Source organism: Malaclemys terrapin, chromosome 7 (genome assembly GCF_027887155.1).
Source record: "Malaclemys terrapin pileata isolate rMalTer1 chromosome 7, rMalTer1.hap1, whole genome shotgun sequence".
Taxonomy (NCBI): Eukaryota; Metazoa; Chordata; order Testudines; family Emydidae; genus Malaclemys; species Malaclemys terrapin.
Genome location: NC_071511.1, coordinates 60,667,221 through 60,680,763, shown reverse-complemented (window position 1 = coordinate 60,680,763; position 13,543 = coordinate 60,667,221). Strand labels below are relative to the sequence as shown.

The following is a 13,543-nucleotide window of genomic DNA, read 5'->3' as shown; positions in this document are numbered from 1 at the left end:
GAACACAAAGCCAGGGTGACTGGGCTGCAAAGGATGCCCAGTTTATCCTGATTTGTGCTGCTCCCTGACCCACCGTGCTGATCCATTGGACCAGTAGAGCAATCGGCGTGTGTCACAGGTGCAAGGCACAGACCAGAGATCTACAGAGGTGGCAACACTCCAGGGGTAAAGCTGCTCCAGGGGAAGCCTGCTCTCTTCTCAAGAATCCTTGTTGCTTTGACGACTCCCAGATGAAAACCTGAGATGGACCCGGGGTGGAACCTTGGATTCAACCCAACCTCACCCACCTAAAGTCTGGGGCGGTTTAGATCCAGATCTGGTCTGGATGCTGCAGCTTAGGTCCATTTCTGTAATGGGCCTGAACCAGAACACCCTGGATTTTCTGAACTGAATCCAGATCCAAAAGCTTGGCAACTCGGTCCCATCTCTGCCTAAAAGCAAACATCCTAGATCCCAATGTAAAGTAAAACTTGCTGAGCTGCTAGGAGTCAGCACATCGACCTGCCTTCATGTGCGTGTTTACATCATAGATACTGAAGGGAGGGAGCAGGGTGTGTGTGTGTGTGTTTATACATTGTACACACCCACTTGGGAAATAAACAGCTAAATCTTAGGGTTTTCAAGAATGGGAGGACGGCATAGGCAGCTCTAAGCCACCTTTGCCCATCTACATACAGACCCCGAACCTGGCACTTTCTGGAGGACTGCCCTGGGAAATGGGAAATCCTTTACTGTTTTGTGGTACAAAGACAACATGGGCCAGAAAGCCCTGTGTGTGCATGTATTGTACAGCCTGGAGAAACAGAGGGCCAGATCCTCAGCTGGTGTAAATCAGCATAGCTCCATTACGCTGATTTCCACCGGCTGAGGATCTAGCCCAGAGAACAATGTATAGGTGTATTTCCTCTACTGCATGAGATTTTACTCTCTGAAGCTGGTCACTTCCCCTGCTCATAGGGTCCTTTAGCTTCTTTCTTGGCATGCAATCCCACTTCCAGCCAGCAGAGCTCTGGGTAAGCACTGTGTGTGCAGCACCTCTCAGCTCGCTTTATGCCATGGCAAGTTTTCACGTATTCTCTGCTGAGATCTGAACATCCCACAAATAAGGAATGTCTGAAATCCACCTCCAGAGCCAGCTCTGGTGTTTGAAAATGGCCCCTTCTTATATGAAGGGATTAAATATTACCCTGGAACTTAACCCATGTGTTTTCTTTGGGCGCATCTCTAATTCTATTCTGTTCTAGTCTATACAGGTTTGTATATTACACTTGTCACTGTAGTATCTGAGCGCCTTCACTGACACAGTATTTTCTCCCCTAGGTACAGAAAGCCCAAGCCTCTCCCGATGATTTTTAAATTGCAGCAGGGGGTGATCTCTCTACCACACAGAATAAATCTGACTTCACAAAGGAGTGTGTTGGCCACAAAACACTGTGTGACCCCGGACAAGTCAGTTAGCCATTCTATACCTCGGTTCCACCTCTGTACAAAGGGCATAACGGCCCTTCCTTACAGGAGTGTTGTGAGGATAACCCCATTGAAGATTGCAATGCACTTTGAGAACCACTGAAGAAAAGTGCTATACAGGAAACAGGTATTATTAAGTGTATGGCAGGGAGTGGAAATCTTCGGACTTGACTCTGAGCTACTTGCACCAGATTTACACTGTTACGACTGCACTGACTTAAGAAGAGTTATGCCCGATTTACCAGATGCACCTGAGAGTAAAATGGGGCCCTTAATTTTCATCTTACAGAGCATTTAAAGGCAACTATGTGAAAATGGTACCATGGACCATATGAGCTGGCTGTCACAGAACCCAGATCAGATTTGCTCAGTTCACAAGTAAAAATATAATTTGTCTAGCTGCCAGCCCTGCAAACCCACCCTGGGCTGAGAGAGTCAAGCTGAGCTCTTTCCTTTTCATTCACCATCACCAGTGATAAAAATTCTGCAGGCCAAATCGTACTCTGAGCGACACCCGTGCAACCTAACTGTCTCTAGTTCTGCTCTCAGCTACCCCCAGGCAAACTCTTTGTCCCTCTCTCCCCATTCACTGCTGCCCTTCACCTTACGTCGTCATTTACACCTGTGCAAAGTGTGTGTGGGGGCGTAACACACTACCAGGTCTGAATGAGTCATGTGTTCTCCTTTTTACCTAGTCTCATGTCCAGCCCCTGTAATTAAAACAACAAAGTGAACGGATGGGGAAGAACAAACATGGTGCTGTACCTGTTTCGGTATCTGCCCAAAGTTGCTGACAAATCCCAGTATGGTGCTTTTAATCAGAGGATCGCTGGTGTTGTTGAGGTCCACCTTATCTCCATAGAAGTAAGGGTGAAAGGTATTCACTGCCTCCACCGCAGCTGAGCCATGTTGTTTATGACCAAAAATGAGATCTATCCATTGATGGAGATGTGCACTAACGTAGTCACTTTCCAGCGCCTGGAACCAAGAGCCAAAGTTTGTTCAATAAGGTGCATCTGCTTTAGATACATTGCCAGGCTGCACTTCAGACTGGTTGTGTAAATACAGAGCTTTTAGATTCAGAAATGAGCTCCTCTGGTTGCTTCTAATTCTTCTGACACAGTCACCTCTCAGCACAGGCGGGCTCAGCGGACATTGTCCCAAGGCGGCTAAGTGGGCTCACAGACTGGCATTCCAGGCCTGGTCATCGTCACAAGTCAAACAAGCTCAGTGGCTTCCACCTAGAGCAGGGGTGGGCAAACTTTTTGGCTCGAGGGCCACATCTGGGTATCAAAATCATATGGCGGGTGGGCCATGAATGCTCACGGTTCCCGGCCATTGGGAGCTGTGGGGGCAGCGCTTGGGGCAGGGGCAGCGTGCAGAGCCCTCTGCTTGCCCCTATGCATAGGAGCCGGAGTGGGGACATGACGCTGCTTCCGGGAGCCACGCGGAGCCCCAGCATGTATGGAGCAGGGCAAGCCCCAGACCCCGCTTCCCTTCAGGAGCTCAAGGGCCGGATTAAAATGTCTGAAGGGCCGGATGCGGCTCGTGGGCCATAGTTTGCCCACCCCTGACCTAGAGGATACTTTGTTCCCATCACACAGTCAATGCATAGTCCCAAGAGCTGAGTTTTTACTACTCAGGAGAGGTGCCGAAGTACAAGGGCACTGCAGGTCAGAATGGAGGGGCAGTGGCAGGGCTGGGTGAAGCCCATTGCTTGAATAGCAGGGGGCGCTGCAAGTGAGGACTGAGTGGCATTGGCAGGACTAAGTTTGCCCTGCCCTGTAGCCAGTACAGTGTCGTGCCAATGCTCCCTGTCATCCCTGTGCTCTGGGAACTCCCAGTGGCGCCGTGCACCACCACACTGCATCTTGAATGCACTTAAATATTTACCCAGTGCTTTGAAACCACAACGCACCGTGCCAGTGCCACGCGTTACTGACAGAGCATTTCTCTCTCTCTCCGGCCTGACTCTGCGATGACGCCTGGTGCTGCATTAGCTGGTCTCCCCAGAACACCCTCCCACCCAGCACGCAGCAGAAACAAATGAGCTAATGGGAGCCCGAAGAATGGCTCATTTCACAGAGCAGACAACTAGTCAAATGCAGCCCGTCTAAATTACCCTGCCCGCAGCGACACTGATCAAAGGGTAGCTTAGGGAACAAGCACGTCATACAACCTGAACAACAAAAACACACAACGCCAGGGCTCCAAAGCCGTTCTCCTTAGTGAGAGCAGTTAGCATATGAATTACATACAGCAAACTGCTTGGCGCTGGTCAGCAACGCACAAGGAAGTGCATGATGGATTCAAAGGTGACAGAGCAGCTGTTCAGTTTGTGTTTGAAAGTCACTTTCCCCCAGCTCCACTAGCCACAGTGAGAAAAAACATGCATTTTAACAGCAACTCTGGTGGCTGCTTCACAGTTCCTCATTTTGGGGTGTGAACTGGCTCATCCCAACTTTATTTTAAGAGCAACCCTTTGTTCCCCATCACCTCAGAACCAAGAACTGGGGTGCTCAACGCTATTGGAATGGACTTTTTTAATGATCTTCTTTAGGAAATGAACAAGATTTAAAGAGGATTGGGCATTTATACGGACAACAAAAACATCCAGGGTTAGAACAGTTCTATTTGGGAAAAAATACAAACCCCCATTCTTCAGGGTTCATACCCACCTCTGACTACTCAGGGTTAGAGTGAGACCTTCATGGGGGGGGAGATTACCCCACATTTCACTACTGTAGGAATCTTGCACCTTCTTCTGAAGCTGCAGTGCTGGCCATTGTCAGATACAGGACACTGGGCTACAGCCTGAGTCTGACCTCATCTATTGCAGATCAGTCTACGGGCAATCTTGTAAACTTGATACTGTTTCTTTGCTGAACTGCACCCAGCTGAGAGTCTAAGCCATTTGGCACAAAGAACGTGGCTTTAGTTATGGTTCTTTAAGTGCCGAGAGCATGCACAGCACTGCACAAGACACCAAAGGCACAGTCCCAGCCCTGGAGACCTTACAGTCTAAACAGGCAGACAGTGGATTTTACAGTACCTGACAAGCTCGCAAATATCTATGAACATATCCTCATAACACCCCTGGGAGTCAGGCCTATGATCCCCACTATACAGACAGGGACCTGAGGCTCAAGAGGATTAAGTGATTTGCCTAAGGTCACACAGGGAGCCTGTGGCAGGGCAGGAAATTAAATCCAAGTCTCCTGAATCACAGCCAAGTGCCTTCTCTGGAGGCCTGATAAGCAAGTCCAGGGATGGCCAATCAGGGAATCCATGTCTACTTGACTCTAGTGGCCAGATCTATATGTATGGGAGCAGGGAGTGGGTACAGATGCTTCTGCAACCCTGCAGAGGGGCTGTCTGGGCGCTCCATTTCCAGCCTCCAAATTTGGGTAAGGACTGGTCTGTCCCTGCCGCAGACTTCCTGAGTGACCTTGGGTAAGTCATTTCATCTCATCTGCACAATGGGCTAATGATGCTTCTCTCTCCCCCTTTGTGTGGTTAAACTGTAAACTCTCTGGGGCAGGGGCTGATTCTCACTGGAGAGGTGGCTGGAAACAGAATTCCCGTTCCATGAGAAATTCCAACATTTCAAAACTTGGGTCCATTCCCAATTGGATCACACAGAAATTTCTAAATTTCTTGTGGAACGGAGAGTCCAAAAAAAAACCTGTACTCTGAAACCTAAAAACATTGCATTTCAAGAATGCCAATACATTATAAATGGCAACATTCACTATCCTCCATTGTTGTTTGCAGTGCTGTTGTAGTGTGTTGGTTCCTAAATGCCCCAACAACAACCAGACAATTACTACGCTCTCAAATGAACTTGCACAAAAAGACAAAAACACCACATCACCTGCGGGTGAACACTTCTCACGAAGTGACCACTCTGTATCTGACCTCTCAGTTCTCATCCTCAAAGGAAACCTGCACAACACCTTCACAAGATGATCCTGGGAGTTTCAATTCATAACTTTGCTAGACACTAAAAATTACAGACTCAATCAAGAGACTGGATTTATGGCTCTTTACAACAGTCTATAACCCACTAACCCCCCTTTGTCCTATGACTACAGAAGTGCTATTTGCCCACTTCATCTTGAACTGTCTCTTGGAACATGTATTAACTCCTTACACTAAAAACAATCTGTTCCACCTTGTATTTAGCTGTGACACTCTGATTATCTTTCCAAGATCTGAAGAAGAGCTCTGAGTAAGTTCAAAAGCTTGTCTCGTCCTCCAACAGAAGTTGGTCCAAGAAAAGATATGATCTCCCCCCCTTGTCTCTCTTACATGTTATAATGAATATAAAATATGATATACATATAAAATATTAGAGATAAAATACAACATATTAAAAATTACATTATAACATAAAAGTTGAAAACAAAAGGATAAAGTTACTCTTTCCCATTGAACATTTAATTGAAACCTGGAGCATTCCCACCAGAATTTTGATTTTGACAAAACTGCATTTTCTGATGGAAAAGTGTTCCGTTGACAATGTTTCGACCCGCTCTACTCACTATGTGTGTATCTGTACAACGCCTAGTGTAATGGGCCTCTGATGTCAATCAGGACCTCTAGGTGCTACTGGAACCCAAGTAAAACAATAACAAACAAAAATATGACTGTAGGTTCTGTAAAAGGACTGGTTAGTTAAAGTGGAGTGTTTGCACCCCTGCTTTGGGTTAGCCTGTTATAGAGACAAGAGACATCTGCAAAGTTCAGAACTAGATTTGAACCTCCTCCAAGCTGGGGTGTGTTTGAGTCTCATGTTTTTGTTTGGGCCCATCTCTAGTACATCATATCCATCTCCCATTGACTGGGATCCACTGTGGTGCCAGACCACAACGCCTGAGCTACATACTAACCTGTCTATGCAAGTGGATAAATTTATAAGGGTCTCCATCTGCCCAGGGGGGCAGCTGCACATCCCCCAGCACAGTTCCGTCCTGCATGCTGCCTGCAACATTTACAAAGGGAAAATTAGGTACAAGAAGCAGCCAGAGTCATTGCCTAATGGCAAATGAAAATCAAGCTTTTCCAAAATCCAAGAGAGCCTGGGGGCCTGAAGAAGGTCAGATAACTTCCTATTCCCACTGGTTTTCCCTTGTGCAATTTTGGGTTCTAGAGGAATATGGACAAGGCCTCCTAAAATACTGCAGGAAGCTATTTCTCTGGGGATTCCCAGTCCAGTTTGGTAGATCTAGAGTGATCAAATAGCTGAGAGGATGTTCTAGTGAGAATGCAAACTCACAGGTGCTTGCCCAAAGAGGAACCTGCGGAAGGTCTCTCTTTGCTCGTCATTACCACAATAAAATCACACATGTTCTCAACGTGAACTCTGTTCTAGCTAGGGTGACCAGATGACAGAGGTCAAATATCGGGACGCGGGGTGGGGGGAGGAGGGGAACAGAGAAAAAAAAAACAAGCAGGTGGAGGAGCAAAACAAAAAAAAACTGCCAGAGCACAGGAAAAACTGAGAACCCACCGGCAGCTCCACACCCCGCCCCCCACCAGCTTGCCTCTGCTCCGTCTCCACCTCCCCCCTCGGGGAGGGAGGGGGGCAGCACGCAGAGCCCCCCTCCCCCCGCCAGAGGGGCCTGCCAGGGGGCCAGGTGAGTCCCAGGCAGTGCTAGCCTTACCTGGAGTGGCTCCCAGGGAGCATCCAGCAGGCAGATCCTGTCCCTCTGGCTCCTAAGGTCGCTCGGGTCGGGTCGGGGGTGAGGTGGGGACAGGGACCGGGGGCTCGCTGCCGGCGCCTACAAGCCCCCCCGCCCCTGCAGCACACAGTGGAGACCTCCTCGCCGTCTCTGTGCATGCCTGGGGAGTGGGGCTGCAGCGCTCTGCAAGCTCCTGCCGGCGGGCGGGCAGGCGCTGGGAGTTCAGCTGAGCTGCCTCAGGGCCCAGGAAGAAGAGGTGAGCGGCGCCGGCAGTGCCGGCTTGCGTCCTCCACCAGACGGTCCCCCGATATGGGACAAAGTGCGTCCCGACCAATGTAAGGTCGGGACGTGGGACAAGTCCCCTAAAATCGGGACTGTCCCGATAAAATCAGGACGTCTGGTCACCCTAGTTCTAGCCCTGACTACGGACTGGATCTAGACAAATCTGTCACCATCTGCTTTATTGAAACACTATCATTCTGTGGGCCTCAGCACTGGGCAGTGCTAAGCACTGGAGATAATTGCTAAAACAGCCCATTGCCAGGGATTTTCACAGATTCATAGATTCCAAGGCCAGAAGGGGCCATTGTGATCATCTAGTTTGAACTCCTGTGTAACACAGGCTGTAGGACTTCCCTGAAGGATTCTGCTCTACAAAATCTGTAATCATCCTTTGCTTGCCATTAATTTCAAAGAGCGACCCCTTGTTCTTGCATCATGGGACAGTGCAACAGGGATGTGCAAATCAGTTTTCACTGCCCCTATCATCATCTTAAATACTCCAGCCAAGTCCTGTCTCTCTAGAGCTGGGCTCTGATCACAAAATCCAGACCAAGGTTAAGGTCTGGACAACAAACGTCCCCAAGATTTAGGAGTGTGTGGATGTGGGCTTCTGCCCATTATAGAGACAGACTGACTAGAAAGGATATAAATGTAAATTTCAGATCTATGTTCCGGTTCACCCCATTTGGCTCCATTCAGATCAGGGTCTGGGTTCTGATTTCAATCACCCAAAGGGTTCAGCTGTGTTTGGGTCCATCGCTTTTCTAAGGCTTCTCCTCTCAAGGCTAAATCATCCTAGGTCTTTGCTACCCGTTAGCAACCTCTCCCTGCCTTGGCTTTCCTTAGCCCATGGCTCACCTCACCGAGACCTTAAATACTGAGATGTGACCAACATGCAGCTGGACATTAACACGGCTGGTTAAGTTGCCTTGGCTAGTATGAATCTGGGATGATTCTCACCATTGTACAGATGGGAAACTGAGGCACACAAAGGATCAGTGACTTGACCAAGGTCACACAGGGTGTCTGTGGCAGGGAATTGAAACCAGTTCTCCAAGGCTCTAGGGCAGTGCCCTAACCACTGGGCCACCCTTGCCAACTCTTCTGGCTATCTCCACAGAAGACAGCCCTGAAATGGGAGACTGAAACCAAAGCCCCTTGAAACTGAGATGCTTTGGGTCTGGATCCAAATTCACAGCTCAGCCCCAGATCAGCCAGCCAGGGCAACTGCGACAGCCAGATCCCATCTCCCAGCACAACGCCGGTAGGAGCGCTCACACTCCAGTACTTACCAAATTCAAAGTGATTGCAGTTGGTTAAGAATTCAGGCAAGTAGAAGAACTCAGGGATGAGCTCCCGGACATCACTCATGTTCTCTCTCGACGCCGAGTCCCACGTGTTCTTCACACTGTGAAACATCCGGTCTGCTACATCAAAACTTCCCCCCTGCAGACATGGGGAGAGACAGACAGAGGCAGACAGACAGTGATCAGGGCTGGATTTCCAATGTTCTTCGTGACCTTACACTAACCAAGAGGCAGATGCCGAATCACAGCCCATTTTCTAACGATAATCTAGGGACATATCAAGAAGGGCCTGACTCTGCCCTCGTTTATGCAGGTGTAACCGAGAGGGCAATCAGGCCTGGAGATATTGTCTAGCTTGCAGGAACTTGGAACCAAGCAGAAATGTGGCTCTCCTACATTAATGCTGATAATGATCATGCCTTTCTGTAGCGCCTCTTACATCCAAGTGCTTTACAAACAATGGGCCTGACTCTGGGATACTTCTCTGACTCAGGAAAGCAATTAAACGAATGCTTAAATACACCACATACACATGCTTAATTTTATGGGCGCTAAGCGTAAGCCTTTGGGAAATTTTTTTATTGATTTAATTGGAAGTTTTGCCTAGGATGGAGACCATGATATATTTCAGGGGTCATTTTCAAATGTGCCACAGTGATTTAGGAGCACATGTCTTATTGACTCCCAAAGGGATTTGTGCTCCTAAGTCACTTAGGCACATCCCGAAAGCCCCCCCCCCATATTTATATTGGGATCACAACCCCCACCGCTGAAACACATTTACTTCTAGCATAAAGTAACTATTTATCAGCATTAAGCCACTTTATCCAATAATGAAGACAGCCATGCCTCACTGAAATTGCAGTGGGAAATTTGCCTCATTAGGATTTTGGTCTCCTGCCCCTGCTACCACCCTTGTGAAAAGTGCCCTGGGATTCCCATTGGCCAGAAGTGCTTAGGACTTGGTTTCACATCTCATCCAAACCCCTCCACACTAGGCTGGGGTGTTGTGTCAGTATTGACTCAGAATGGGGACGCACCTAGGTCTTTCCTTGCCGGTCTCCCATCCATAACTGCCCAAGCCTACTTAGCTGGTGACACCTGACTCAATGCAGAAGGCGGTTTTCTGTAACTCCCTCTTTTCCTATAAATGTAGATTAAAGATTCCAGCAGTGGCACTTCGAGTATGTCGACTCTTGGAGCTAGGGGTGTGGTTCCCAGACATACCCCTGCTAGCAATCATCGGGCTAGCACACTAAAAATAGCAGTGTAGCCACAGTAGCACAGGCAGTGGCTTGGGTTAGCTGCCTGAGAACGTACCCACGGGGTCGAGACGGGTTTGCCCTCGGCACGGTTAGCCTCTCCCGTCACTGCAGCTACACTACTATTTTTAGTGCACCAACTCGATGACAGCCAGTACAATATGTCTACGGGAGCTGGGAATCACACCCCAAGTGCAGATATACCCTTAGAGACACTGATGAAGTGCAACTCCGCATGGCCTCTTGGTCAGGGCTTGGGGTAACTCCACCATTTAACCCAGAATATTTCTCCAAACACCACCACAAAACATCACACAAAATTTTTCCAAGTCCCAGGCAAATCCTGGAGAATAGGCTTTCCTGGCATCTTTGAAGGAAAGGTTGGATATAGAAGTTAATTTATTGGGGCAGGAAAGATGGCCCACTGGATGGGGCAGAGGTGTGGGACTCAGGAAGCTCAGATACTCTGTGTGATCTTGGGAAAGTCACTTATTCTAGTCTGCGCCTCAGTTCCGCGGTGGTAAAATGGGGCTAGTCCTTCCTTACCGCCTAGGGGTGCTGTGAAGATAGAATCTATTAATTATGAAGTGCTCAGATACAATAGTGATGAGGAACATAGAAGTACCTGGACAGATCAACAGAGCTCATTTCACTCCTGCTGTTTGCCCACTTTGTTAAAAAGAAGCCAGGAAGCATTTGGGGACCACGGGAACAGCCCTGTGCTCAGCCAGTAGAAGCACCCTAAATTCCATCCATAAGGTAGGAAGGAATATTAGGGCAATTAACAGAAGCTTCCAGTTCAGCTACTGTGTTCCACAATCCTTTTCACCACGAGAGATGGTGGCTTCAGGTACAGTCTGCATTGGATTCATTTATAGCAGGGCTAGGCCTCACCAGTCCAAGGTGGACCCTTGGCCCTTCTCCTGTTGGGAGACTGGACCAAATGAAAGAGGATCCAGAGATGCTATTTCTGGAAGCTGAATTCCGGCACTGAGCTACAATTGGGCTAGCCAGACCATTAGGCCTCTCCAGAGAAAACATTCTCACTCAGGCTTCATTGGGCCTAATTTTATGTAAGGGTTTGGTGATGTGAGTAATTTGTTTCACATATGGCAGCTTCCCAAGCTGGATTTGAGAAGTCAAAGGCCAGGTAACATTAAACTTGACCTGGGTGTCTACAAGGCTGCACTTCAGCTGACGCGAATTCCCAGTGATTAATTTTGTGAGGGACTAAATTTCCTAGCTGCTACTTTCCTACATGCAATCAGCTTGCTCTGTACAGGCATGGACATAAGTTAGTGTAACCCACTGGTGCATGTGTATTACAGGTCCCTCGCTCTGCTGATCTGCAGAGGATATGAATTGTGACAGCCCACAGCTACAGAGAGACACCCCTTTAGCTCAAGCTGTAGCAGTTCATGCTTTTAGCTCCCCACTTCGGTTCCAGGGGAGGGACATTGCGTAAGCACAAATAGTGCCAGATTTGCATGCAAGCCCATAAGGTTCTGTCTGTTGCTGACTTGTTGGGATAACCTCATTTCCTCTGTTTACCTCTCTCCTCCTCCTGTTTGCTTCAGGAGCTAGATCAAGACTCATACGTCCCTTCTACCTAGTTACAGGTGACTGGGGTTTACCTTTCAGTCTCTTAAATATAAAAGTGACAGATAAGCATTCACGCAGTCCAAAGAGAGGAGCTGTGCGTGTGCAAAAAATGAGACACCTACCCCTCCACCATATCACACTGCAGAGCAAACTCCACCTTTGGGTAAGCAGGTGCATGCCACTGAAGTCAACGGAGCTTAAGTTTGGAATGTGGCTGTTCTGCTCCTGGCCCCCAAGATCTATACTAGGCCACTCCTGGCCGCAGTCCCGCACTTATAACAAAGGGAAACACCCAGCTGTAGTCTTAGCAAAGCCGTTTTGGATCAGAATTTTGGCCCAGTCTCATCTCCAATTCACAATACCCGGGCATGACTTCCACTCCACTTCCTTGTTTCTTACCCAGCCCACTGAGCATCGTGGAGCCTTTCCACTCCAACTCCAGCGATCACAAACGAACCTCTGACCAAGATCACACAGGCAAGCCTAGCTAGGAGACAATCTGATGCACAAGGTCATCTTGCTCTTGATCAGTATCAGGCAAGGACCCTTGGAGTCAAATTCACATTGAAATTAAAACAGGGTAGAAGGAGGACTATAAATAAATCAACAGCTAACAAGTATCTCATTGAAGCATATTAAAGGGCTTTGTATATTTAATCTTCACACAGCGCACTGTGTCTGGTAGTGATTGATGCTTTTTCATCTTTTTTTGCAGCTTTTATGAGAGCTGATGGTAATCTCCTGAGAAACAATATGATTTGTAATAAAAAGATTACCTGTATTAAATAAAAATAATATATACATAGGAAATGCTGTTAGTGTGACAAATCTGGTTAAAGATATTACCACCAAGAAAAAATGTGATTTTTTCCCTGGCTGTCTAATTCATTTTAGGGAAAAGTAATATCTTTAAAACTTAAGCCTGTATTATTTATAAAGGAAGCAATAACTGATTTTCCCATTTCTTATATTAATAAATTTATTTGCATATATTTATATCAGAATTAATGGTTTTTTTCTCTCTTGGAATACAAAAACTGCACTGAGAGGGAAAAAGAAAATCTGGAATTGTGTTATGCTTTTAAACTGCACATTAACATAAACTCTGACAGCTTTTTCATGGGCCGCATAGAGTAAGACCTAGGGTTTCCTTCCTTTCTATGAAGCCATTTCAGTGACCAGGGATATGGCTTAAATTAAATACTGTTATAGCCACAGTACGATAAGGGGCTGTGCAAAGCGGTTAGGCAAAGCGTCCACAGGGGAAAATCTAAGTTAGAATCAAACTGCGCTCCTATAAGAATTGATTCTGTGGGGACCGAGCATGTGCCATTGATTATAATGTTGAGGGATTATAATACTGGGTCCTGATAGGGCCTTAAATCCAAGGAGCTCAAAGCGCTTCTCAGATGGCTATAAAGACACAAAACTTTACAAGCTCCCTAGAGAGGCTAACCAGCCATTATCTGCATTTACAGGCAGAGTTTCAGTGATTCATCTGGAGTCACTGAGAGAGCTGGGAATAAAACGTACATCTCTCAAGTCCCAGTGCAGCGTCGCAACACAACAGTCCCCTTCCACCCACGTTGAAGCCCATTACACTTAATGAAGTATCACAGGCTCTGGAATCCCTTTTTTGTATGTTCCTTTACTAAACAACACTGTCCTAGCCCCCCATGGATTGCTGGGTGCTATCAACTCTGTGGACTAGGGGAATCAAGATCTGCAGCCAACTCTGCCCTTTTAAAGGAAGTTGGATCTGAGATGCTGTGTTTCCCATTCAGATGAGTTCAAACTGGGGGGTCTGGAGCAGGCCCATCACAATAAAGCCTCTCCTCTTCTTAAGAGGCAGCCCTCACCTCAGCCTCCTTCTTATCCCTCTTATCACATGACTATTTAGTTTCCTTACGAGCCTTTAGCATGGGACCCTGTTAAAGGT

At 47.5% G+C, this 13,543-nt stretch overlaps 1 protein-coding gene across 2 annotated transcripts in view; it reads right to left on the bottom strand.

Moving 5' to 3' along the window:
• Nucleotides 1–13,543, bottom strand: part of WDFY4 (WDFY family member 4) — a 238,334-nt gene that overhangs the window by 34,087 nt on the left and 190,704 nt on the right. Inside the window, exons 52-54 of one of the 2 annotated variants that reach the window (XM_054035178.1) lie at nt 8,726–8,879; nt 6,360–6,451; nt 2,233–2,445 (exon numbers count right to left, since the gene is read on the bottom strand). In XM_054035178.1, the coding sequence (XP_053891153.1) occupies nt 2,233–2,445; nt 6,360–6,451; nt 8,726–8,879 (459 nt within the window). Of the gene's footprint in view, nt 1–2,232; nt 2,446–6,359; nt 6,452–8,725; nt 8,880–13,543 lie in introns of those variants that run through there. The other variant, XM_054035179.1, reaches the window with a different exon arrangement.